This window comes from Lontra canadensis, unplaced genomic scaffold (genome assembly GCF_010015895.1).
Source record: "Lontra canadensis isolate GAN:19392208 unplaced genomic scaffold, GSC_riverotter_1.0 scaffold61, whole genome shotgun sequence".
Lineage (NCBI taxonomy): Eukaryota > Metazoa > Chordata > Mammalia > Carnivora > Mustelidae > Lontra > Lontra canadensis.
In genome coordinates, this window is record NW_022631055.1 from 7,135,173 (window position 1) to 7,162,563 (window position 27,391).

Below are 27,391 nucleotides of genomic sequence, written 5' to 3' on the forward strand. Positions count from 1 at the left end.
CCCAGTCAGTCTGGCTCCCGAGCCCATGCTCTCAATTGTGCAGCGCTACTGCTTCTGGAGGAGGAGGCAGAACCCAGATCATTTAGGACTTGGAGGCCATCACAAGGAGTCTGGATTTTATCCCATAGTCAATGAGAACCTAGTAAAAGTTTGAAAAGATTTGTATTTAAAAGACCATTCCAGAAGGAAGGTACAGATGGATGGGGAGGGGGCTAGAATTCGGAAGGATATTGGGGGGAAACTAATGTAACTGTCATGTAAGAGAGGATGAAAACCTGAACTCAATTAGTAGCAGTAGGTTTGGGAGGAAGGGAGAGGCAGAAGTGGGGCTGTTCCTTCACTAGAGATGGAGTTCCTCTTCAATCCACTTTCTGAATTTGACTCATATCCCTAAGGAGTATCTATTGTCCCTATTTCCCCAAGAGAGACATTTCTCCCTATTGTTCATATCTATATTTATTTTCTGCTAGATTTCTGGTAGTCCATTCCTTCTTTCCACTTCTCAGCAGAGCTTTTTGTTTAGTTAGAGACCACTGTGCAAGCTAGTCTATCTGCGGCTGACCACCTTCAGCAGGGAGAGCCTTCCAATCCCATTTGTGTTCTACCACAGACACTCGGCTTGATATCAGTTTGGTTGGCAAGTAAATGAAATAAATACCTAAGAAAATGCCAAGAAAGGATTCTTTTAGACATAGCAAGCATTTACTGTGCCTCTAAAATTGTGTCTCTAATACTGTGTCTCTAAATCACCCTCTGTAAAGAGCTTCTTTAACTCTTTGCATCTATGACATATATATGTATAAATTGCTTTTCATTCCCTTAAGGAAGTCCTATATCAATTCAGAGTTGTCAGATACAAATAAACCTAAGAATGAGGCTGTTGTGGCTTTGTTTCCTTTTGTTTCATAGGATTTAAAAAACACTAAGGAGGATTCTTCCATTTCTTTAATATACATTATCATAGAATATCTCTTGAGTTTACATTGAGACAAAATATTCTTCTTACAGTTATTCTGCCATCTTTGCTGAGAGTGAACTGAGTGACTGGGATTATGACTATGGTTTCTGCTCACCCAAGACACTCCGATGTGCTCCTGAACCAGATGCTTTTAATCCCTGTGAAGATATTATGGGCTATGACTTCCTTAGGGTCCTGATTTGGCTAATTAATATCCTGGCCATCATGGGAAATGTGACTGTTCTCTTTGTACTCCTGACTAGTCGCTATAAACTGACAGTGCCCCGTTTTCTCATGTGCAATCTATCTTTTGCAGATTTTTGCATGGGGTTCTATCTGCTGCTCATTGCCTCAGTTGATTCCCAAACCAAAGGCCAGTATTATAACCATGCCATAGACTGGCAGACCGGGAGTGGGTGTAGTGCAGCTGGCTTTTTCACTGTATTTTCAAGTGAGCTTTCTGTCTACACCCTCACAGTTATCACACTAGAAAGATGGCACACCATCACCTATGCTCTTCAGCTGGACCAAAAGCTACGTTTAAGACATGCCATACCGATCATGCTTGGAGGATGGCTCTTTTCTACTCTAATTGCCACATTGCCCCTTGTGGGTGTCAGCAATTACATGAAGGTCAGCATTTGCCTCCCCATGGATGTGGAAACCACTCTCTCACAAGTCTACATATTAACCATTCTGATACTCAATGTGGTGGCCTTCACCATCATCTGTGCTTGCTACATTAAAATTTATTTTGCAGTTCAAAATCCAGAGCTGATGGCTACCAACAAAGATACAAAGATTGCCAAGAAAATGGCAGTCCTCATCTTCACTGATTTCACTTGCATGGCACCAATCTCTTTTTTTGCCATCTCAGCTGCCTTCAAAGTGCCCCTTATCACAGTAACCAACTCTAAAGTTTTACTGGTTCTTTTTTATCCTGTCAATTCTTGTGCCAATCCATTTCTGTATGCGATTTTCACAAAGGCATTCCAAAGGGATTTCTTTCTGTTGCTGAGCAAATTTGGCTGCTGTAAACGTCGGGTTGAACTATATAGAAGGAAGGATTTTGTGGCTTATACCTCCAACTGCAAAAATGGCTTCACTGGATCAAATAAGCCTTCTCAGTCCACCCTGAAGTTGTCTCCATTGCAGTGTCAATATATAACTGTCCCAGACAAGACTTGCTAATAAAGAGTGCTAACTGTTTTATCAGTAACCAAATTATCGTGTAGTGCTTAAAAATGTAAAAAATGATCTGTACTAGTAATTTTAACAAAGAGTTGGTTTCAGGAAATTATTTATTCTTAGGCACACTGGGAAAAAAAGAGATAATCTACTTAACTCAAAGTGTTGTCCATGATTGCCAGTGTAAAAATTATTTGTCATTGGTACATGATGACATAAAATACAGATGTTGAGAGTGTTCAGAAACATTTCTAGCAATTTTGACAGAGTAACTTAATGTCTTTGGAATCTAAAATTTTTTAAATGAGGTGGTATTTTATTTTTTTTATTTCATCTTTATAGTGATTTATTTTTTTCATTTCATCTTTATAGTGATTTTTATTGCATTTTATAAAAATATTAGTCTATAACAGATTTGAAATTTAAAATAACTGGTCCTTTTCCTCAGATAGCTTGAAAACACTCTCCAGGAATGCACTGTCCAATCTGGTAGCCACTAGCCATATGCAGCTAAGTAAAAATTAAAATTAAAATTAAAATGTAGTTCTCCCATAAAACTTCTAGAAGAAAATACAGGCTGTAATTTATTTGACATCAGCCTTAGCAACATTTTTCTTTCTAGATAGTCTCCTCAGGCAAGGAAGGCAAAAGCAAAAGTAAACTATTGGGACTGTACCAAAATAAAAAGATTTTGCACAGCTAAGGAAACTATCAACAAAACAAAAAGGCAACCAACCTGGTAAACAGGAGAAGATCTATGCAAATGACATATCTGATAAGGCATTAATATCCAAATATACATAAAGAACTCATACAACTCAACACCAAAAAATCAAATAATCTGATTTTTAAATGGGCAAAGATGGGGCTATTCCTTCTCTAGAGATGGAGTCCTTCTTCGATCCACTCTCAGAATAGACATTTTTTCAAAGAAGACCTAAAAATGGCCAACGGACACGTGAAAAGATGTTCAACATCACTCATCATCAGGAAAATGCAAATGAAAACCACAATGAGATACCACCTTATGCCTGAGAGAATGGCAGGACTCAAAAAGACAAAAAATAACAAGTCTTGATAAGGATGTATAGAAAAGGGAACACTTAGGCAGTGTTGGTGGGAATGGAAATTAGCGCAGTCACTATGGAAAACAGTATGGAGTTTCCTCAAAAAAATCAAAATAGAAATATTATACAACCCAATAATTCCACTTCTGGCTATTTATCCAGTATGACCCGTATGTTTACTGCAGCATTACTTACAAGAGCCAAGATATGGGAAGCAACCCAAGGGTCCATAGACAGAGGAATGGATAAAGAAGATTTGGAAAATATATACACATACATACACACACACACACAGAAACACTACTCATCCATAAAAGAAAAGTGAAATCTTGCCATTCATGAATGGATGGACCTAGAGGGTGTAAGTGAAATAAGTCAGACAAAGAAAGAAATACTATATGATTTCACTTACATGTAGAACCTAAACACCAAAACAAAAGAAACCTCCTCATAAATATAAAGTACAAATTGGTTGTTGCCAGAGGGGAGAAGAGTGGGAGGACAAACAAAACAGGTAAAGAGGAGTAAAAGGTACAAATTTCCAGTTATAAAATAAATATGTCACAGGGATGAAAAGTACAACATAGAGAATATAGTCAATAATATTGTAATAACTTTGTATGGTGACAGATGGTAACTACACTCATTGTGGTAAGCATTTGCAATACACATAATTGTCAATCACTGTTTTATGCTTGAAACTAATATAGTATTATAGGGTCAACTATACTTCAATTATAAATTTAAAATTCTTTAAAAATATTAAAATACTCTGTGTGATACTACAATGGTAGATACATATACTTATCCAAATCCAAAGAATGTACACCAAGAGTGAGCTCTTACATAAACTACAGACTCTGAGGGGCCAATGTAGGTTCATTAGTCATAGTGTATGTGCCACCCTGGTAGGGGATATTGATAATGGGGGAGGCTGTGTCTGGTGTGGCAGGGGGAGCAGGCATATGGGAAACCTCTGTACCTTCCACTTAATCTTGCTGTGAATCTTAAACTACTTTGACAAAGTCTATTGAAATTAAAAATTTTGAAAGCAAAAAAATTAGTAATTAAAAAATAAAGCAAGTTGCAGACATCAGTATTCATCAGCCCTAAACACTTCTAGCATGCTTTTCACTAAACAAGGCTCCGTATCTTACATTTGATGTAAGACTTACATGGACAAGTAAAATGGACAAATACTAAGCACACCATTTTAGTAAGTTTTGGGAAATGCATACATCCATGGGACCCCAAACCTCTATGAAGACACAGAACACTATCACTCTCAGGAAATTCCCTCATGCCCCTTCCCAGTTAACCCCTCACTCCCACTTGCCAAAGGAAACAATGGTTCTGATTTTTCCCCCCATGGATTAGTTTTGCCTGTTCTAGAGCTTCATATAAATAGAATCATGCAGTATATACTCTTGTGTAAGGCTTCTCTGATTGAACACAATGTTTTTTCTATTCATCCAGGCTGTTGCTTGTGTCATTGTTGTAGTTCATTCCATTTCATTGCTGAGTTGTAGAACTCTAACACTCTTTTCCATTCTCCTACTGATGGATGTCTGGGCTGTTTCCAGTTTTTAGCTCTCCTTTGACATTTTATTAAATAAATGTATAGTCACAACTAGACTATGTATTTAATCTGCCTTCAACCTTTATGACACTGTGGTGATTCAAAATAGCCTATAAAAGACTGTAAGCTTTATAAAGTATCTCTTTGTATGTTTTTCACATTTCTGACTTTTCTACTGTAGAACTAGTTATTTCTCTTTACTCAGATACAATCCTCTCTGGTAGGCTGTTTTGTTCTAGAAGTTGTCTCAGTGATGTGAGAGAATACTAATTAGTCGTGTTGCTATACACATACGCAATAAACTTTTTGAATGATTCATAAATTCCCAGAACCAAAACAACTAAGTAAGCAAAAAAGCAGAAAGCCAAATAAAAAAAGTAAAGTATATCTTTACAGAAAAACTCTGTTTAAATTATATCTTAAATATTGCTTGAGCCAAAGTATTTGTATACATCCTCTCAAAGTAAATACGAAGGCCTTTTCCACAAATACTGACTTTTGTAAGTTTCAACAGTTATAGTTTACTATGTCCCTCATCCTCCTATCCTTTCTCACTCACAAAGACCTACCAGTTGTTGAGTGTCTTTGAATGTCTTCTATATAAAGTCTTTATTTTGCACGCCTGCTGCCACACCCACACTTCAGGCCATTCCCCTTCATCACAGAGTCTTATCTATCCCCCTCATTTTTATTCATATCCAATCTTTGCCATAGCTACACTCTCATACCCACTACTGACTGATCTTCCTAAAATCCTATTAGATCCTATTACGCATCTGCCAAAGTCCTAAGCAGCTCATCTGTACCTATAAATTTAAGCTTTAGCTCCTAGACTAACATTCAAAGAGCTCCAGAATCCATCTTTAAATCTGCTCGCTTGGTCTCCTGCTGCTGTTCTCCAAGAAGCAAACTCTTCCACTTGCTCTTCCCTAGCCATGCCCCAAGCATCTGGATTCTGCTGCCTGTGCCGCTGTTACTGTCCAGAATACCTTCCTCCTTACCTGTCCTCCTCCTGCACCCCACAAGACCCCAGCCACGGGTTTAACTTTGTTACTAAGCTCTCCTAATCCACCTTCTCTCTAAACCACTGAATTTAAGACACCTCCTTTACCTGAAATAAAGTGAGGCATAAGTTAATATGTGGCCCACAACAATTTCTCTGGACTTCTGCACTTGGCATCCTTATCATTCATCTGTCTTTTACGCTACATGCTGGGTATTGTCCATATACATATACCTCTTATTTCACCTATTTTATAAATTTCTTTAGTGATAAACTCATTTCTTTTACTTGTTTCTCCCACTGTATCTATCCTTGAGTCTTATACATGGTAGGTGATTAATAATCTTTCAGCTAATTCACTTTATTAACAAAAACATAAGACAAATCGTTATGAAGAAGTATTTTCCTCATTAGAGGGTCTCGTGTATTTTTTTTTAAGATTTTATTTATTTATTTGGCAGACAGAGATCACAAGTAGGCAGAGAGGCAGACAGAGGGAGAGGAGGAAGTAGGCTCCCCGCTGAGCAGAGAGCCCGATGCGGGGCTCGATCCCAGGACCCTGGGATCACGACCTGAACCGAAGGCAGAGGCTTTAACCCACTGAGCCACCCAGGCACCCTGGTCTCATGTATTCTTAACCTGTGTAATCCTTCATACATAAATGACAAAAACATCAAATGCTCAAGAAATTTTATTTCTATCTTGTGGGTTTGTTTTTGTTCTTGTTTTACCATGCTCAATATTATCACTGGCAGTTTGCAAAATGACAAAGAAGGGTTAATCAGTTAAGAATCACTCATCTAAATTTACAAAATATTTTTAAAGGTACTTTGTCCTCCATTCCTAACATTTGCTTTAAAGGGCCTGGTTTTAGTTTCCTCAAAAATGTATTAAGTCCACATGTAAATTAAGAATCTTTATGTCACAAAGATTTCAATAAGTGTGTTCCTAATTGGAAATAATCTTTCCTTTAAAATGTGCAATATTTTTTATTAATATTGAATTCCTTCCTAAGCATTATTACCATAGCCTTCCTATTTATAATTTAGCTTTCTAATTATAAATCACAAAGTTCCCATGTGGCATATTACAGTATATTTACATGAAAATGGCATAATATTAACCTAATTTAACAGGAGTCAAAAGAAAATCCCCATTAAATTCCCCTGCTTACCACCCCAATTAACTGTTGTATTCATTCTAAAGATTTTCATTTTCACATATAACTAATATTACTGAAACGGAGTGCCTCAGCCAGAGTTGGAACCTCATTGCCCTGGAGAGTCTGAGCTGTACGGGTGATTAGTAACACATATTATAGCACATTGAATAAAATAGGTAAAGGAGGTATTCCAGGCGAGATCAGTCAATCCCTAAGAGACTGTGCAAATTCAACAAGATCTTTCCCTTTAGGGAGAGGTGGAAAGTATGTAAGAAAGCATTGTAGGATGCAAGCAGGAGAAAAAGTTTGAAATAGGAATAAGGATACATGAGACTTTCACAAATTTCATTTAACACAGCAAATTGTAACCTCTATAATAGAGACACTTTCTCTACCTATAAAAGGGCACAGGATGACATTTGCCAAGGTACTGTATTTACAACCTACCTTATAGGATTTTGTTATAACATACAATAAGAAATGCTCAGCTTGGACATGATGAAGGGTTTCTGAAAGTAAAAGTAATACCATATCAAAGCCAAGTCTCAAACACCACTTATAGGGTTTATAAAATAATTTTTTCTTTTAAAATACACTAGTAAGATTTGTCTTGCGCTCTTTAGCACAAGATTAAAAATACTTTGACTACGAGTCATGACCCATCAGTAGGTAGTGAAATTAATTTAGTGGGTCAAGACCATCAATTTTTAATGCAACAGAACAGAATCAAATAGGAAATATAGGAGGCCATCGTGTGCTAGAGTTAAGCATGATTTTTTAAAACTTTTATATAACTTTTGTTATGTGTGTCTATGCACATGTAAATGTGTTAATTTCTTAGTGTAAATCATGACCAAAAAATTTTCAAAACTGCTGGTTTTGACAACTTTTCAGGAAGTAGAATTTTTTTCTGGCATTATTTGAAACTAATAAAAGGACACCAGGTGCAAAATAATTTGGAGAATCTCTTAATTCTCTCTGCAGCCATCGCCAAAACTATCATTTACATCAGCATGCCAAGATTATTGTTGGCTTTGTTTTCTTTTGTGATAAGCTTAGTTTTTAAATTGATTTTTTGCAGTTTTAAAAGATCAGGGGCATGAAGGCATGCAGAGACACAAATGGGACAAGTGTGACTTTTTTCTCTGATGATAAAAAATAAGGAGGACCACATAAATAAAGAGGACCAACATAGTAGTATTTGTGATATGCCATTTAAAAAAATCACTGAAGCAAAGTGAGATTTTAAAATCCACAATGGAAAAGAGTAAATGAATTTTAGAAACAACTGTTATTACATCTCCCAAACATTTGAATCAATACATTAAACCCCAGCTCCCAAGTGAATGCACATTCTCAATAAATTCAGCCCTTAATTTGCTTAGGACAAATGCAGAATGATTGGACCACACTGGGAGGGAGAAAGCAAGAACACTAGAATCTTCAGTCCTGGATGGGGTACATTTTAGGAAAGAACAAAACAAGTAAGTGCCGTCTTTTTGCCTTCCATGTAGAAAAGATGGGCATTTCACATGAAGGACAACATTCATTAAAGGGAAGTTTTGGAAGTTCTTAAAAAAACAGACAAGGATCTGGGACAGCAGGCGTCATAAGGAAAAGAATAATTACTCTGAGGATAAAGCAGGCATAGCTGGAGAATCTGGTTTGGAGAGCAGCACATTCACTAGTACTAACTGAATCCTCTTTCAGCTGCCTACTTTAGGCCAAATACAGTACCCCACAAATGTTGTCCAAGGCCCAGAAAAGATTAATCCAGATTTTGAAAAGATTTACCAGTAGCTGAGTCCCTTGGGTAGGACAGGACAAGTACTGGAATAAATTAAATTCTCCAAATGGGGTTGCCTCTGAAAAATAAATGAGGAATTTGGGGAACCTGGCTGGCTCAGTCGGTAGAGCATGCAACTCTTGATCTCAGGGTCATGAGTTCAAGCCCCACATTGGGTATGGAGCCTACTTAATTTTTTTTTTAATTGTATAAAAAGAAACTATTAAATTAAAAAAAAAAAAAAGAAATGAGGAATTTGCCCTGTGACCAGTCAAACCGAGCTATCTAATCCTTGGGGAGTTTTCTGAGACCATAAACCACTCATATCAGCACTGGATTTTCTATGAGAGTTACATCCTAGAAAACACCATTCAGGGCTGAAAGTAGAATCTTAGAGACCATGTATACTCTACCTGTTAAGAGAACCAGAATGATGGGGAAAATGTTCCCTTCATGAATTTGAATCTACTAAGGGAAAGAGTTATTACAGAACAGCTCATTGGATATTCATTAGATTTTCGGTTTCTTTTTTTAAGATTTTATTTATTTATCTGACAGAGAGAGACACAGCAAGAAAGGGAACACAAGCAGGGGAAGTGGGAGAGGGAGAAGCAGGCTTTCTGCCAATCTGGGAGCCCAATGTGGGGCTTGATCCCAGGACCCTAGCTGAAGGTAATCGCTTAACGACTGAGCCACCCAGGTGCCCCTATTCATTAGTTTTTATTGCTGCAGGAAAATGAGAGCTATTTGTGTTTTGCACTTTGTTTTCTCTCCCTGATTTTAAGAGTTATCTAGATCTTCCTGTGTCAGATGAGACTGCCTGGCCAAAATAAAAGGTTCCTGAAAAGAACATCTCTTCTTAACTTTTGTTTCAGAAATCCCTAATTCAGTGAGGGAATTCCCTGTGAGGGCAAATGAAAAGAGACGGTGTCTTTCAGGGAAAAGGAGTCTGCAAAGGGATTTTCCACTGTTTAAAAAAAAAAAAAAAAAAAAAAAAAAAAACAACTACAGATGGAGGAAAAACCCACCATGACTAAGAAGACAGAAATCTGAAGTTTCAAGAAAACAGAATGGAACATAACCACTTCCTCACAATTCTCAGGAAGATAGCAGAATATGAAGAAGAATGGCCCAGTCACGTGCAAAGCCTAAAGAGGCTGATCCCTAGCTCCAGGGATCCTGGGCTCAGCACAGATTTCCATGTTCAAGTATAGTACAGTTTCAACAGACATCTGCTTCCAAGAGACCACTTGGGCTTGCACAGTCAGCATATCATTAGTTATCAGTGTAGACTGAAGACCTAGAGAAGCTTTCTTGAATATCCTTCTAATTACAAAATTCTCTAGGGTCTGTTGTAACATGGTTTGGGGAGAGATGGGAGGACACCAGCCCCAATCTAATAACTGATACCAACTTTATCATGAAAGTGAATTGGAGTCTGATTTAAATTTTACTTCAAGATGAAAGAAACGTGATATTTCTTCATGCTCCATTACATCTGATTCATTTATGCTTCATAATGCTACAGATAATGAGGGGTTTTTTTTAAAGAAACCCCATTAAAACAACAAATGAAAGAAATATAAAATTGTATATTTGTATCTGCATCTGAATTATAGTTTTATTAAACTCCACACAGTGAACTTAAAAATTTGAGCAGCTCTGTACTGGGCTATATAAAAAATAAAAATAGGTTTCACAATATGTGATATAGTCCCACTGATGTTTATGGTGTATCGAGCTCTTAAGTTTTACCACTCTGCATCACCAATGGCTTTTGCAAATACATAATCTCTCCCTCCAAAACACATAACACCATCTTTCAAATAGAATTTCCATTTGTTCTTGCTTCGATGAATCTGGAGGGAGAAAAACAGTCTAAATTAATTAATTTTATAAGTTAAAGGATCATTTATAATTCTTTGCACATCACACAGGATTATTCTGACCCTAAATAGGAGTTCTTTAAAAATAAGACCTCCTCACATACTATACCTACACTTTCTCCCAATATACCTCGTTATTAGCACAGAGTGTTCAGGATGAACCCTCAAAAGTCTCACTTCGACTCCTTTTCCTTCTACTTCACAATACTTTAAAAAATATCAATAAAAAAAAATAAAATAAAAATAAAAATAAGACCTCCTCAACATAGTTTATTCATTCATCCAGCAAATATCTGAGTTCTTTTATGTCAGGTATTGTTTTAAGCACTGTAGATATATCAGTTTAAAATATATATATATGTCATATATATATATTTTTTACTTTTTAAAACCTGGAAAAATTCCTGACTTTGAATAGTTTACACTTTAGTAAGGATGGAGGGAATAGAAACCTAATAAATATAAACTAATTATAAGGCATATTAAAAGGTCCTAAGTGCTATGAAAACTAGAGCAGGAAAAGGAAGATCACAAATACAGAGGTGGGTTATAATTTTAAATAAGAAAGTCAGTGTGAGCCTGACTTATGAGATAACATTTGAGCAAAGACTTAAAGAAGGTAAAGGATAAAGCCAGGAAGATATTAACCACAGAGAACATTCCAGGCAAAGGGAACAGAAGCACCAAAGTCCTGAGGAGGGAGGATACCTGGATTGTTCAAGAACAGCAAAGGGTTCAGTATGTCTACAACAAAATAAACAGAGAGGATGTAGTTAATATTATCAGGCATGAAAAAAAGTGGAATTTCATTTTGAATGAGAAATTTACAGTAAAGTACTGAGCAAGGTCAGAAGATACAGCTTATAATCTACAAGAATCTACTGGCAGTTCCTTGGACTTAATAAGTCAGTCTAAATACAGATAAAATAAAAACGAGAAAATCCTACTACTCCAAGAGGTAAGAAATCATAAAATCATTATTACCTCTGGGTAAACCACAAGTGACTATTTAAAAACCTTAGATATGTATGATCTGAAATCAAGGGTAAAAATTAAACCCAGATGTTTATTGCAAACAGTCAAACCAAAGAAGGAAAACCTGTGACTAATATTCATATACATTTTGTGAAGCATAAGAAAATACAAATGATAAACCCCTATTTGTATGGGGGAAAGAAGTCCTAATAATGGAAAATTTCTTCTAAGTTTGACTCCTAAATTTACACTTGGACATATCTTTAAAAGTCTCTGAAGAAAATACATACATACATACATATTAAAAAAAAAAAAAAGTCCTTCAGAATATTCAGAATCCTAAACTCAGCACAGATGATAAAATCTGACCACTGGGGCCCTTGGGTGGCTCAGTTGGTCAGGCGACTGCCTTCGGCTTGGGTCATGATCCCAGGGTCCTGGGATCAAGCCCCACATCGGGCTCCTTGCTCAGTGGGGAGCCTGCTTCTCTCTCTCCCTCTGCTGCTCTGCCTGCTTGTGCTCTCTCACTCTCTCTGTCAAATAAATAAATAAAATCTTTAAAAAAAAAAATCTGACCATAACTAGGAGGAGAACAACAGTAACAGCAGCAAATCATCCTAGTAACTTTATTCTAGAAATAGTGCATAAACAGTACATTTGTTCTAAAAATGCAACAATGGTTCAATATTAGGAATTTATTAATATAAAAACTGTATTACTAGACCTATGGAGATAAACCATATAATAATCTCCAATGATATTGAAAAAGCATTAAAGAACTTAAGACTTTTGTTTAACTCAAGAAGAATCAAAGACTGCATCACACACATGCGCGCGCGCGCACACACACACACACACACACACACACACACACCCCTACCTTAGTCTAAAAGCTGTCTTAGTGGTTAGTGGGGAATCCTAAAAGTATTCCCACCAAAATCAAGACATAGACAAGGCTTATTCAAGTTTTTATTCTAGAGATCCTAATACAATTAGGTAAGAGGAAAGTACAACTTGCACTGGATAATGCAAGTAAACAAGAAGAAAGAAGTGGAGGTATAGAAGTAGGAAAGGATAAATATTTACAGATGCAATGACTGCACATTGGAAAACTCTTAAAAGAATCAAGTAAAAAATTACTAAATAAAGGGACACCTGGGTGGCTCAGTCAGTTGAACATCCAGCTCTTGATTTTGGCTCAGGTTGTTATCTCACGAGTTGTGGGTTCGAGCCCACCTGCAAATCCACACTCAGCGTGGAGTCTGCTTGAGATCCCCTCTGCCCCTTCCCACACTCACTTGTGAGCACTCGTGTTCTCTCTCAAATAAATAAATCTTTTAAAAATATTACCAAAAATAGGAGGAGTCAAGATGGCGGAGAAGTAGCAGGCTGAGACTACTTCAGGTAGTGGGAGATCAGCTAGATAGCTTATCTAAAGATTGCAAACACCTACAAATCCAACAGGAGATCGAAGAGAAGAAGAACAGCAATTCTAGAAACAGAAAATCAACCACTTTCTGAAATGCAGGACTGGCGGAGAAGTGAATCCAAAGCGACGGGAAGATAGACTGTGGGGGGAGGGGCCGGCTCCCGGCAAGCGGCGGAGCAACGGAGCACAAAATCAGGACTTTTAAAAGTCTGTTCCGCTGAGGGACATCGCTCCAGAGGCTAATCTGGGGTGAAGCCCACAACGGGGTCAGCGTGGCCTCAGGTCCTGCAAGGTCACAGAAGGATCGGGGGTGTCTGAGTGTCGCAGAGCTTGCAGGTATTAGAACGGGGAAGCCGGCTACAGAGACAGAGCCGGGGAGTGAGCTCTAAGCTCGGGGTTACCTTGAACCGGTCGCAGGCTCGGTCAGCTCGGAGCGCGGCCAGAAGCCAGGGTGACGAGAGTAATTGGGCGCTGTTCTCTGACGGCGCACTGAGGAGTGGGGCCCCAGGCTCTCGGCTCCTCCGGGCCGAAGACTGGGAGGCCGCCATCTTCTTTCCCATCCTCCAGAACTCTACAGAAAGCGCTCAGGGAACAAAAGCTCCTGAAAACAAACCCGAGCGGATTACTCAGCCCGGCCCCTGGTAAGGGAGGTGCAATTCCGCCTGAGGCAAAGACACTTGAGAATCACTACAATGGGCCCCTCCCCCAGAAGATCAACAAGAAATCCAGCCAGGACCAAGTTCACCTACCAAGGAGTGCAGGTTTAATACCAAGGGGAGCAGCGGAATTCCAGAGGAGAAAGCAAAGCTCGGAACGCATGGCTTTCTCCCCATGATTCTTTAGCCTTGCAGTTAATTTAATTTTTTTTCTTTTTCAATTTTTTTCTCTTCTTCTGCTAAATTTTTTTTAACTTTTACCCTTTTCTTTTTTTAACATTTTTTAACTAGTTTATCTAACATATATATTTTTTTTCTTTTTTTTTTTTCTTTATTCGTTTTCTTTTCTTAATTGTTTCTCTTTTTATTTTTCTTTCTGAACCTCTTGTTATCCCCTTTCTCCCATCTCACGATTTGGGATCGCTTCTGATTTGGTTAAAGCATATTTTCCTGGGGTTGTTGCCACCCTTTAGTATTTTACTTGCTCCTTCATATACTCTTATCTGGACAAAATGACAAGGCAGAAAAATTCACCACAAAAAAAAAGAACAAGAGGCAGTACTAAAGGCTAGGGACCTAATCAATACAGACACTGGTAATATGTCAGATCTAGAGTTCAGAATGACGATTCTCAAGGTTCTAGCCGGACTCGAAAAAGGCATGGAAGATATTAGAGAAACCCTCTTGGTTGATATAAAAGCCCTTACTGGAGAAATAAAAGAACTAAAATCTAACCAAGTTGAAATCAAAAAAGCTATTAATGAGGTGCAATAAAAAATGGAGGGTCTCACTGCTAGGATAAATGAGGCAGAAGAAAGAATTAGCGATATAGAAGACCAAATGACAGAGAATAAAGAAGATGAGCAAAAGAGGGACAAATAGCTACTGGACCACCAGGGGAGAATTCGAGAGATAAGTGACACCATAAGACGAAACAACATTAGAATAATTGGGATTCCAAAGAAGAAGAAAGAGAGAGGGGAGCAGAAGGTATATTGGAGAGAATTTTCCCAATATGGCAAAGGGAACAAGCATCAAAATCCAGGAGGTGCAGAGAACACCCCTCAAAATCAATAAGAATAGGTCACACCCCATCACCTAATAGGAAAATTTACAAGTCTTAGTGACAAAAAGAAAATCCTGAGAGCAGCCCGGGAAAAGAAGTCTGTGACATACAATGGTAAAAATATTAGATTGGCAGCAGACTTATCCACAGAGACCTGGCAGGCCAGAAAGAGCTGGCATGATATATTCAGAGCACTAAACGAGAAAAACATGCAGCCAAGAATACTATATCCAGCTAGGCTATCATTGAAAATAGAAGGAGAGATTAATAGCTTCCAGGACAAACAAAAACTGAAAGAATTTGCAAACACCAAACCAGCTCTACAGGAAATATTGAAAGGGGTCCTCTAAGCAAAGAGAGACCCTAAAAGTAGTAGATCAGAAAGGAACAGAAACAATATACAATAACAGTCACCTTACAGGCAATACAATGGCACTAAATTCATATCTCTCAATAGTTACCCTGAATGTTAATGGGCTAAATGCCCCAATCAAAAGACACAGGGTATCAGAACGGATAAAAAAACAAACCCATCTATATGTTGCCTACAAGAAACTCATTTTAAACCCGAAGACACCTCCAGATTTAAAGTGAGGGCATGGAAAAGAATTTACCATGCTAATGGACATCAGAAGAAAGCAGGAGTGGCAATCCTTATATCAGATCAATTAGATTTTAAGCCAAAGACTATAATAAGAGATGAGGAAGGACACTATATCATACTCAAAGGATCTGTCCAACAAGAAGATCTAACAATTTTAAATATCTATGCCCCTAATGTGGGAGCAGCCAACTATATAAACCAATTAATAACAAAATCAAAGAAACACATCTACAATAATACAATAATAGTAGGGGACTTTAACACCTCCCTCACTGAAATGGACAGATCATCCAAGCAAAAGATCAACAAGGAAATAAAGGCCTTAAATGACACACTGGACCAGATGGACATCACAGATATATTCAGAACATTTCATCCCAAAGCAACAGAATACACATTCTTCTCTAGTGCACATGGAACATTCTCCAGAATAGATCACATCCTCGGTCCTAAATCAGGTCTCAACCGGTATCAAAAGATTGGGATCATTCCCTGCATATTTTCAGACCACAATGCTCTGAAGCTAGAACTCAATCACAAGAGGAAATTTGGAAAGAACCCAAATACATGGAGACTAAACAGCATCCTTCTAAAGAACGAATGGGTCAACCAAGAAATTAAAGAAGAATTGAAAAAATTCATGGAAACAAATGATAATGAAAACACAACAGTTCAAAATCTGTGGGACACAACAAAGGCAGTCCTGAGAGGAAAATATATAGCGGTACAAGCCTTTCTCAAGAAACAAGAAAGGTCTCAGGTACACAACCTAACTCTACAGCTAAAGGAGCTGGAGAAAGAACAAGAAAGAAATCCTAAACCCAGCAGGAGAAGAGAAATCATAAAGATCAGAGCAGAAATCAATGAAATAGAAACCAAAAAAATGATAGAACAAATCAACGAAACTAGGAGCTGGTTCTTTGAAAGAATTAATAAGATTGATAAACCCCTGGCCAGACTTATCAAAAAGCAAAGAGAAACGACCCAAATAAATAAAATCATGAATGAAAGAGGAGATATCACAACCAACACCAAGGAAATACAAACAATTATAAGAACATACTATGAGCAACTCTACACCAACAAATTTGACAATCTGGAAGAAATGGATGCATTCCTAGAGACATATAAACTACCACAAGTGAACCAGAAAGAAATAGAAAGCCTGAACAGACCCATAACCAGTAAGGAGATTGAAACAGTCATCAAAAATCTCCAAACAAACAAAAGCCCAGGGCCAGATGGCATCCCAGGGGAATTCTACCAAACATTTAAAGAAGAACTAATTCCTATTCTCCTGAAACTGTTCCAGAAAACAGAAATGGAAGGAAAACTTCCAAACTCATTTTATGAGGCCAGCATCACCTTGATCCCAAAACCAGACAAGGATCCCATCAAAAAAGAGAACTATAGACCAATATCCTTGATGAACACAGATGCAAAAATTCTCACCAAAATTCTAGCCAATAGGATTCAACAGTATATTAAAAGGATTATTCACCACGACCAAGTGGGATTTATTCCAGGGCTGCAAGTTCGGTTGAACATCCACAAATCAATCAATGTGATACAACACATTGATAAAAGAAAGAATAAGAACCATATGATACTCTCAATAGATGCTGAAAAAGCATTTGACAAAGTACAGCATCCCTTCCTGATCAAAACTCTTCAAAGTGTAGGGATAGAGGGCACATACCTCAATATTATCAAAGCCATCTATGAAAAACTCACCGCAAATATCATTCTCAATGGAGAAAAACTGAAAGCTTTTCCGCTAAGGTCAGGAACACGGCAGGGATGTCCGTTATCACCACTGCTATTCAACATAGTACTAGAAGTCCTAGCCTCAGCAATCAGACAACAAAAAGAAATTAAAGGCATCCAAATCGGCAAAGAAGAAGTTAAACTATCACTCTTCGCAGATGATATGATACTATATGTGGAAAACCCAAAAGACTCCACTCCAAAACTGCTAGAACTGGTACAGGAATTCAGTAAAGTGTCAGGATATAAAATCAATGCACAGAAATCAGTTGCATTTCTCTACACCAACAACAAGACAGAAGAAAGAGAAATTAAGGAGTCAATCCCATTTACAATTGCACCCAAAACTATAAGATACCTAGGAATAAACCTAACCAAAGAGGCTAAGAATCTATACACAGAAAACTACAAAGTACTCATGAAAGAAATTGAGGAAGACACAAAGAAATGGAAAAATGTTCCATGCTCCTGGATTGGAAGAATAAATATTGTGAAAATGTCTGTGCTACCTAAAGCAATCTACACATTTAATGCAATTCCTATCAAATTACCATCCATTTTTTTCAAAGAAATGGAACAAATAATCCTAAAATATATATGGAACCAGAAAAGACCGCGAATAGCCAAAGGAATATTGAAAAAGAAAGCCAAAGTTGGTGGCATCACAATTCCGGACTTCAAGCTCTATTACAAAGCTGTCATCATCAAGACAGCATGGTACTGGCACAAAAACAGACACATAGATCAATGGAACAGAATAGAGAGCCCAGAAATAGACCCTCAACTCTATGGTCAACTAATCTTCGACAAAGCAGGAAAGAATGTCCAATGGAAAAAAGACGGTCTCTTCAACAAATGGTGTTGGGAAAATTGGACAGCCACATGCAGAAAAATGAAATTGGATCATTTCCTTACACCACACACGAAAATAGACTCAAAATGGATGAAGGACCTCAATGTGAGAAAGGAATCCATCAAAATCCTTGAGGAGAACACAGGCAGCACCCTCTTCGACCTCAGCCGCAGCAACAACTTCCTAGGAACATCGCCAAAGGCAAGGGAAGCAAGGGCAAAAATGAACTATTGAGATTTCATCAAGATCAAAAGCTTTTGCACAGCAAAGGAAACAGTTAACAAAACCGAAAGACAACTGACAGAATGGGAGAAGATATTTGCAAACGACATATCAGATAAAGGGCTAGTGTCCAAAATCTATAAAGAACTTAGCAAACTCAACACCCAAAGAACAAATAATCCAATCAAGAAATGGGCAGAAGACATGAACAGACATTTCTACAAAGAAGACATCCAGATGGCCAACAGACACATGAAAAAGTGCTCCATATCACTCAGCATCAGGGAAATACAAATCAAAACCACAATGAGATATCACCTCACACCAGTCAGAATGGCTAAAATTAACAAGTCAGGAAATGACAGATGCTGGCAAGGATGCAGAGAAAGGGGAACCCTCCTACACTGTTGGTGGGAATGCAAGCTGGTGCAACCACTCTGGAAAAGAGCATGGAGGTTCCTCAAAATGTTGAAAATAGAACTACCCTATGACCCAGCAATTGCACTACTGGGTATCTACCCTAAAGATACAAACATAGTGATCCGAAGGGGCACGTGCACCCGAATGTTTATAGCAGCAGTGTCTACAATAGCCAAACTATGGAAAGAACCTAGATGTCCATCAACAGATGAATGGATAAAGAAGATGTGGTATATATACACAATGGAATACTATGCAGCCATCAAAAGAAATGAAATCTTGCCATTTGCGACGACGTGGATGGAACTAGAGGGTATCATGTTTAGCGAAATAAGTCAATCGGAGAAAGACAACTATCATATGATCTCCCTGATATGAGGGAGAGGAGATGCAACATGGGGGATTAAGGGGGTAGGAGAAGAGTAAATGAAACAAGATGGGATTGGGAGGGAGACAAACCATAAGTGACTCTTAATCTCACAAAACAAACTGAGGGTTGATGGGGGAAGGAGGGGTTGGGAGAGGGGGGTGGGGTTATGGACATTGGGGAGAGTATGTGCTATGTTGAGTGCTGTGAAGTGTGTAAACCTGGCGATTCACAGACCTGTGCCCCTGGGGAAAAAATATATTTTTATAAAAAATTAAAAAATAAAAAAAATTACCAAAAATAATTCAGTATTGATACAAAATTAATAAGCACAAATTCATACTCTTCATGTATATAATAAGCACTGGTTAGAAGATACAAAGAGAAAGCCCTTTAACCACGGCAAGAAAGATAAAATAGCTAGCAGTAAATTTTTAAATACTTGATCTACTGGCACCCTTCAACACTCTCTCCTCTTTGAGATATTTTCCTCACTTGGCTTCATGAAGAAGTACTAACTTTACCAGATATTAAAAATCTTAATTATATCAATGTAGTATAGGTCAATGGACAAACCGATGGGACAAAAAAGAAAATCAAATAGACCAATATAGAGGGAAATGTAGTAGGCGATAAAAGAATCACTCTCGGGGCGCCTGGGTGGCTCAGTGGGTTCAGCCTCTGCCTTCAGCTCAGGTCGTGATCTCAGGGTCCTGGGATCGAGCCCCGCATTGGGGAGCCTAAACAAGGAGCCTGCTTCCTCCTCTCTCTCTCTCTCTCTGCCTGCCTCTCTGCCTACTTGTGATCTCTCTCTCTGTCAAATAAATAAAAAATAAATATTTTTTAAAAAAGAATCATTCTCTTATTAGCATGGACAAAATAGACTTTTCAATAAGTGATGTTAGGAATATTGGGTAACCGCCTGGAAAAGAAAAATGAAAGAAGCCAAAGAAATACTACAAGAACACATGAGCGAATCCCCTTTAAAATCTTAAGAAAGAGCTTTCTATTCATGACTCAAAATCAGAAACCATAAAAATTAAGGTTGACAAATATAACATCTGCATCAAAGAAAGAAAAAGCACTGGGAGCAAATAACTGAGGAAAACTATTTCTGTATATAAGGGCTAATCTCCACCCAAACAATATAGAGCTCTTAGAAATCAGTAAACACAACAATAACCCAATTTAAAAAAAAAGAAAAGACAAATAATATGAACAAGGAGTTCACATAAAAATAGAAATAGTCCTTAAACACGTGAAAAGTTAAAAATTTTAACCAAGACATCATTTTCCACTTTTTATAACAGCAGAGATTCGAATATTTTATTGCACTCCATTGGCAAGATTGTAAGAAAAGCAGCACTCTCAAATATTGTAATGGGAGTATATACTGGAATATAGTCTAGGAGAGCAATACCCAGTAATCTCACTTCTGAGGATTTTTTTTTTTCTTAAAGATTTTATTTTTAAATAATCTCCACACCCAACATGGGGTTTGAATTTACAATAACACTGAGATCAAGAGAGGCAGGCTCTACTGACTGAGCCAAACAGCAGTCCTACTGGGTATTTCTTTTAAATGGATATACTGCGCACTTATGAAATATCTTACAGATGTGGTCATTCAATAGCAAATGACGGAAAAATAACTCAAAGATTCATCAGAAATAATTCTGCAATGGAAAATTACACAGCTATAAAAATATTAGGATAAAGATCTCCAAGATATGTTGTCTTAAAAGACAAGGTGCAGAATACAGTGTTGACTATGCTACCTTTTAGGTTTCTACTTGAGTAAAAAGACCCTGTAAATACATTAAGAAACTATTATAAAAAATAAAATAAAATAAAATAAAATAAAAAGAAACTATTATAACTGGTTACATTTTTACACTCAAGGAAGAGACAGGGAGCTACTAGTAGGAAGCACAAATGGTGAAGGAGCAAGAATCAGACTTTTCATGGTGTACGTTTTATAGTGTTTTGACTTTTTATCAGACATGTATGCAATATCTATTCATAAAACAAAGTTTATATTTATACAGAGAAAGATACTGTTACACACCTACCAATTACTCATTGTATCATCATCTACCAGACAAAGCCAACTATAAATAAGCTAAAGTTTGCTAACTTGTTACATGAAGATGCAACATATTCAAATAGTTTTACACCGCACTATAGTGTCCAATTATGGTATAAAACACTCCCATCTACAGTAAAAGGTTGCATTTCACCATCAATCTTCCCTATATCATTATTTTATTTTTATTTATTATTATGTTTATGTTTATTTATATTTATTTATATTTATTATTTATTATTATATTAATTTTATTTATATATTTATTTTATATGTTTTATATTTATTATTTTATTTATTATTATTATTCCCTATATCTAACCTTTATATTAATTTTAGACATTCTCTAAGACATTCTATAACATGATTATATCCTTTAATTCTGCAGTCAGCATGGTGACCAATGACTTCATTTAACCTTTTTTCATGGCACATCTCAATATTTTCAGTTTTTCCCCAATTGTTATCTTATAAATTTCAAAGGTAAATTCCATACGGTAATCAAAGCCAGATTAAATATACTAAAAAAAACCACAAAACACTACTCAAAGTTTAATAAGCATGCAAATCACCCCAGGGTCTTGTTCAAATGCACATTCAGATTCCGTACTCTGTAGTAAGACCCAAAAGTCTACATTCGTAATGCTCTCCCAGGCAAACTGATGATACTGGCCTTCAAAACACACTGACTAGTAGAACTCTTAAAATACTACTGAAAACTCTTGAAAACTTGAGATTCATTATATTAAGTGCGACCTGAAATGAGCCAACTGATGCCCAGAACTGGGAAATTATTCCCTCATAAACATCTACTGCTGGCAGTGGTCTCTTGCATCCCACTTTGACCTTATAAATACATTTTCTTTGATAGCTATTTCTAAGTTCATCAGTCCCTCTTAAGAACAATTCAGTGGCTCCCCACTGCCTTGGTTTAAAATGTTTAGTACTGTTTTTAAAATATTCATCAATTAGAGAGGACTCTCAGACAACTAGATTTGTCAACACTATACACCTAATATCACTCCTTCTACCCCCTGTAAGAAGCAAAGACAATGTATGAAAACACACTTTGAAAAATTCAAAGCACTATGTAATTAATTATAAGCTATTTCCCACAATGCAATACAACAAAGGATACTATATCCATAATGGTCTAGAATATCCTCTGTGACTCTATGGGATGCATACGTAATTTAGTGCCTTATAGTGTCTTCTTCATAGAAGGCAATATACTGTTTATATGAAACTAAAATACGTTTCAAACTAAGAATGGTCTCTTTTCTATTACCTATTCCTTCTTATGCTTATGTTTACCAGCATCTAAACTGCCATTTTCTATCTATATAAAATGTTATAGGAGAGAAAACAATCTTATTTTTAGAGAAACAGATTTCTTTTTATAGCAATTCAAAACGCCATCCTCTGTTTCTCTCAAGTATATTGGAATTGTTACTGAAAAAAAGACAAAGATGTAAATATGCATTAGTCATCGGGGAAATGCAAACCAAAATCACAATGGGATACACTCCATACCAACTGGAATGGCTAGAATCAAAAAATCAGATAACAAATGTTAGTGAAAACTTGGAGCAATCTGAACCCTCATACACTGCTGGTAGAAATGGAAAATGGTAGAGCCACTTTGGTAAACAGTCTGGTACTTCCTCAAACTATTGCCATATAACCCTGGAATTTCACTTCTTGGTATATACCAAGAGAAATGAAAATATATGTTCACACAAAAACCTGTAAATAAATGTTTAAAGCATCATTCTTTGCAATAGCCAAAAACTTGCAACAACCCAAATGTCCATCAACAGATGATTGGATAAATAAAATGTGGTATTCAATGGACTAGTATTCAACCATAAAAAAGAATGAAGAACTGTTATATGCTATGACATAGATGCATCTTGAAATACTGTAAAGTAAGAGCAGGCAGGCACACACACACACACACACACACACACACACACACACACAAACCCACTTATTATATGATCCCTTACATATGGAACTCCAGAATAGAGAAATCTAAAGACACAAAAAGTAAATTAGTGGTTTCTTAGGCCTGGGGTGAGGATGAGAGGAAATGGGGAGATATGGGAGTGAAAACTAAAGGGAAATGTATTTCTTTTTGAGGTGATTAAATGTTCTAAAATGGACTATGTTAATGGCTGCATCTGTATATTCATACTCATGAATATACAAAACCACTGAATTGTATACTTTAAACATGAGTTGTATTGTATGTGAATTTTACCTCAAAGCTGCTAAAAATAAAGAAGTAAATATACAGGAATTAAAGACAAAAGCTGACTATTCTACCACATCATCACAGATATAGTATTTAAAAAGAAGAAAAAGCAGTATTCTCTTTTAGTTGTCAAAACTGAATTGCTTTTAACTTAATCTCTAGATTTGAAAACTGACACACCTTCAACTATTTTTTTGTTTAAGTGGGCTCAGCCCACTGCAGGGCTTGAACTCATGACCCTGAGGTCTTAAACTCTTGACCTGAGCTGAGATCAAGAGTTGGACACCTAAGTGCCCCTCAACTCTCTTTGTTGATCATTCTCTAATGTCCAAATAATCAAGTCCCATTGATTCTTCCACCTCTGATTCTTTCATGTTCTACATTGCCACCCCTAGTCCAGGCTCTGGTTACTTCATGTCTGCACTATCCCTGTTCTAACCATTTACCTCTGCCTAATCAGCAAATACAGCCAGTTTTAAGCCCAGTTATAATTTTCTCAGTAACATTTTCAGAACGCCAACGTCCGTCAAATCAAGTTTGAATTTCTCCTACCAAACTTCTGGATTTTCCAATCTGCTGCCAACTCTGTCCCCAACCCCACCTCATTTCCTGATAAATCCAAAAGAACATGTAAGGCAGAGCTGTCTCTTCACTGCTCCCTTGTATATTCTACATGCATTCATTTCGCTGTTCTACTTGTATTAAGCTGTTCTACTCAGAATGTCTACTCTCCACACTTATCTATATCTTACAAATCATTTAAAACCTATTTCAAAGCTCCACATCACCCATGAAGGATTTATGGAGAACTCCAACTACAAATGATTTCTTATATTTCCTAGCTACTTTTTGGACTTACTGCCTGCACCACTCATCTTACTATTTGATTTATATGCCATGTATTTTAGCATTTGATTTATATGCCACATACTTTAGCATTTGATTTGCCTGTCACAGATATTAGCTTCTGATTTACCTACCATCTTATTGTATGCCATTCTTTCATTACATATAGAAACATCTTGTTTCAATAAGATTGTCACCTCCTTAAGATAAGAACTATCACTTTTTTTGTATCCCTGAGACCACACAGCACAATGTTAAGACACAAAATATATATAATTAACTAGCTTTTTCAGGATTAACTATGGATTGTAATTCACCATCATATTGTCCATAATTGTACATACCTTTCTACCATAAATGCAATTAATAAACCCACAGTTCAAAAGGTGAATACAGCACCTTGTCATACTGGCAGACAATTACATTATCCGTGTCAAACAGGTCTGGCACATCCTGATCACTAACGTCATCTCCAGAATTTAAGGGGTCCTAAAGATGAAAGATGGTCACAGTAAGGAATTTCATGATGCTGTGAATTTTTAAAAGACAGAGATACATATAGAAATAAAGGCACTTGGTGGGGTACCTGGGTGGCTCAGTCAGTTAAGCATCTGCCTTCAGCTCAGGTCATGATCTCAGGGTCCTGGGATCAGGCCCCGTATCAGGCTCCCTTCTCATAGGGAACCCACTTTTCCCTCTCCTCCCTGCTTGTGCTCTCCCCTGTGTCCATACTCTCTCTCTCTCAAAGAAATAAATAAAATCTTAGGAAGGAAGGAAGGAAGGAAGAGAGGGAGGGGGAGAGAGAGAGAGAGAAAGAAAGAGAGAAAGAAGGAAAGAAGGAACAAAAGGAAGGAGGAAGGGAGGAAGGGAGGGAGGAAGTTACTTGGAAAGACAATAGTATTGTACTTAAAAAGTCAAATAGCCTGAGTTTGAATCCCAGCTTGGACACTTGGTAACTATAAGAGTGACCTTTGTCAACGTACTAAAACTCTTCATATCTCAGTTTTCTCATCTGTTAAATGAGGGCAGTAATAAGACCCATATGGCTGTGGGAATGTTAAATAACATAAAGCAGGTAGACTTAGTGTGGTATCTGGCATATCCCTAAGGCCACCATAAATGATAGTTAGTACTACTTACCACATTCCACAAATATTTACTGCATTTATTAGAATCAGAGCAGATACTATATGCTTCTAACCTGGCTGCCTTCTGTACCTCCACTCCTGTCCTATAAACCTCCCACTATCTCCAGTTAAGACCAACAAATATAGTAGCCAATTCCCAAATACCTAATACTAGTTTGGATTACAGTTTAAGATAAAAAGTTTAAATACCAGGGTACAAATAAGTCTCATTTTAAAAGACTAAAGACAGGGTTAATCTTAATTGTGATTCCTCTCGATTAAAATATATTAAAGAATAAAGTGTATTTAAAGTATACTAAAGTACAAATGCTGTAAATTTAATTTTAAAAAAAGTTTCAGCTCAAAAGTGATCCTCACCTCTTCTACAATGTCTGTTTGAGGATCTTCGTTATCACTACTGTTGGCAGTTGAAGCTTCATTTGAGATACTGTCAGCTTCTTCTTCAAGTACCTTCAGGTCTCCTGCATCAATAATCCTTAGAAATTCATTTTCATCTACTTCTCTTGTACTTCCTATTTCATCATTGGAAGATGTATCACCGGTTCCATCTATTTGAATTATTTCATTAATATCATCATCAGTGACCTGAATGCTTAAATCCATCTGAGAATTAGAATCCTAGAAAGAGAAAGAAATGCAGTAAAGTTTTTCAAGTTAAAAAGGTGTATAAAACATTTTATCACACAAAATATAAAATTAGTTAAACATTTCACAATAATCTTAAAATATATTTCTTTTCTATATTTATTTTCTTTCCTATGTATGTTCCCTAATTTTTTACTTTAGAACAATTTCAGCATTTCTATGCAACATGGGGGTAAGGTTTAAATCATAAATAAAGTAAACCCACTCACATTCATTCATAGACAACAAATGAGTTTACCAGTTCCAGGTAGTAACTGCTGGCTTTTATATATACCACCTTAAATTTATACAGTACTTGTTAGATTTTAACGCTTTCATTTTATTTTAAACAATAATTCAATGAAGTAGAAAGTAAAGTGATACCATGCTCAATAGATAAATAAAAAACATAAAGGATTATACTAGCTGAAATAAGCCAAGCACAAAAGAACAAAAAGAAATCAAAACTGACAGAAATGAAAAGACAAACAGACAAATCTATACTTATAGTTGGAGATTCAACATTCCTCTTGCAGTGAACAATAGAAAAATAGACTGAAATTTAGTAAGGATATAAAAGACATGAAAAACACAATCAAACAATTTAGCCTAATTGACATTTATAGAATACTCCATCCCAAAATAGCAAAAGGCACACTTTTTTAAAGAGCACACATAATGTTCACCAAAATGGACCATATTCTGCTAAAATAAATCCTGAAAAATTTAACACACACAATGTTCTCTAAGTGCAAAGGAATTAAACCTGAAATCAGTAACAGAAAGATCTGGAAAATCTTCTAATATTTAAAAGTTAACACATTTCTAAATACCCATGGATCAAAGAGTTAAGTCACGAGGGAAAGCAGAACATAATTTTAATTGAATATAAACAAAAACATAACACTTCAAAACTTATGAAATGTAGCTAAAGCAGTGGCTAGAGGGAAATTACAGCATTACATGATTATATTCAAAAAGAATCAAGTTTCAAATCAATGGCCTAAAATTCTACCATAAGAAAGTAAAAAGACTGAATTAAGCTCCTGGCAAGAAAGAAAACAATAAAAAGAGAATAGAAAAAATATTGAGAAAGTTAGACCAAAAGTTCATTCTTTAAAAAGATCAATAAAATTGATAAGCTTTTAGCCAGACTGACAAGGAAAGAAAAAGAGAAAGAAAAAACAAATAAACACTATCAGGGATTAAAGAAGTGGTTTTGTCATAGATTCTGAAGATACTAAAAGGATAAGGAAATTGTCTTCAGCCATTTGAACTGCTATAACAACATACCATAGGCTAGGTAGTTTATAAACAATGGAAATTAATTTCTCACAGTTTTAGAGGCTGGGAAGTTCAAGATCAAGACACAGATTCAGTATCTGGTGAGAACCCACTTTCTAGTTCACAGGCAGTGTCTTCTCACTGTGTCTTCACATGGC

At 36.7% G+C, this 27,391-nt stretch overlaps 2 protein-coding genes across 2 annotated transcripts in view; one reads left to right on the top strand and one right to left on the bottom strand.

The window, feature by feature from the left end:
- LHCGR (luteinizing hormone/choriogonadotropin receptor) overlaps positions 1 to 2,162 on the top strand; it is a 52,192-nt gene extending 50,030 nt beyond the window's left edge. Inside the window, exon 11 of the mRNA XM_032877835.1 lies at positions 1,009 to 2,162. Coding sequence (XP_032733726.1) covers positions 1,009 to 2,149 — 1,141 coding nt within the window. The 3' untranslated portion in view covers positions 2,150 to 2,162. The remainder of the gene's footprint in view (positions 1 to 1,008) is intronic.
- Positions 2,163 to 10,331: 8,169 nt separating this feature from the next.
- Positions 10,332 to 27,391, bottom strand: part of GTF2A1L (general transcription factor IIA subunit 1 like) — a 56,109-nt gene continuing 39,049 nt past the window's right edge. Inside the window, exons 7-9 of the mRNA XM_032877836.1 lie at positions 25,683 to 25,943; positions 24,577 to 24,666; positions 10,332 to 10,602 (exon numbers count right to left, since the gene is read on the bottom strand). Coding sequence (XP_032733727.1) covers positions 10,495 to 10,602; positions 24,577 to 24,666; positions 25,683 to 25,943 — 459 coding nt within the window. The 3' untranslated portion in view covers positions 10,332 to 10,494. The remainder of the gene's footprint in view (positions 10,603 to 24,576; positions 24,667 to 25,682; positions 25,944 to 27,391) is intronic.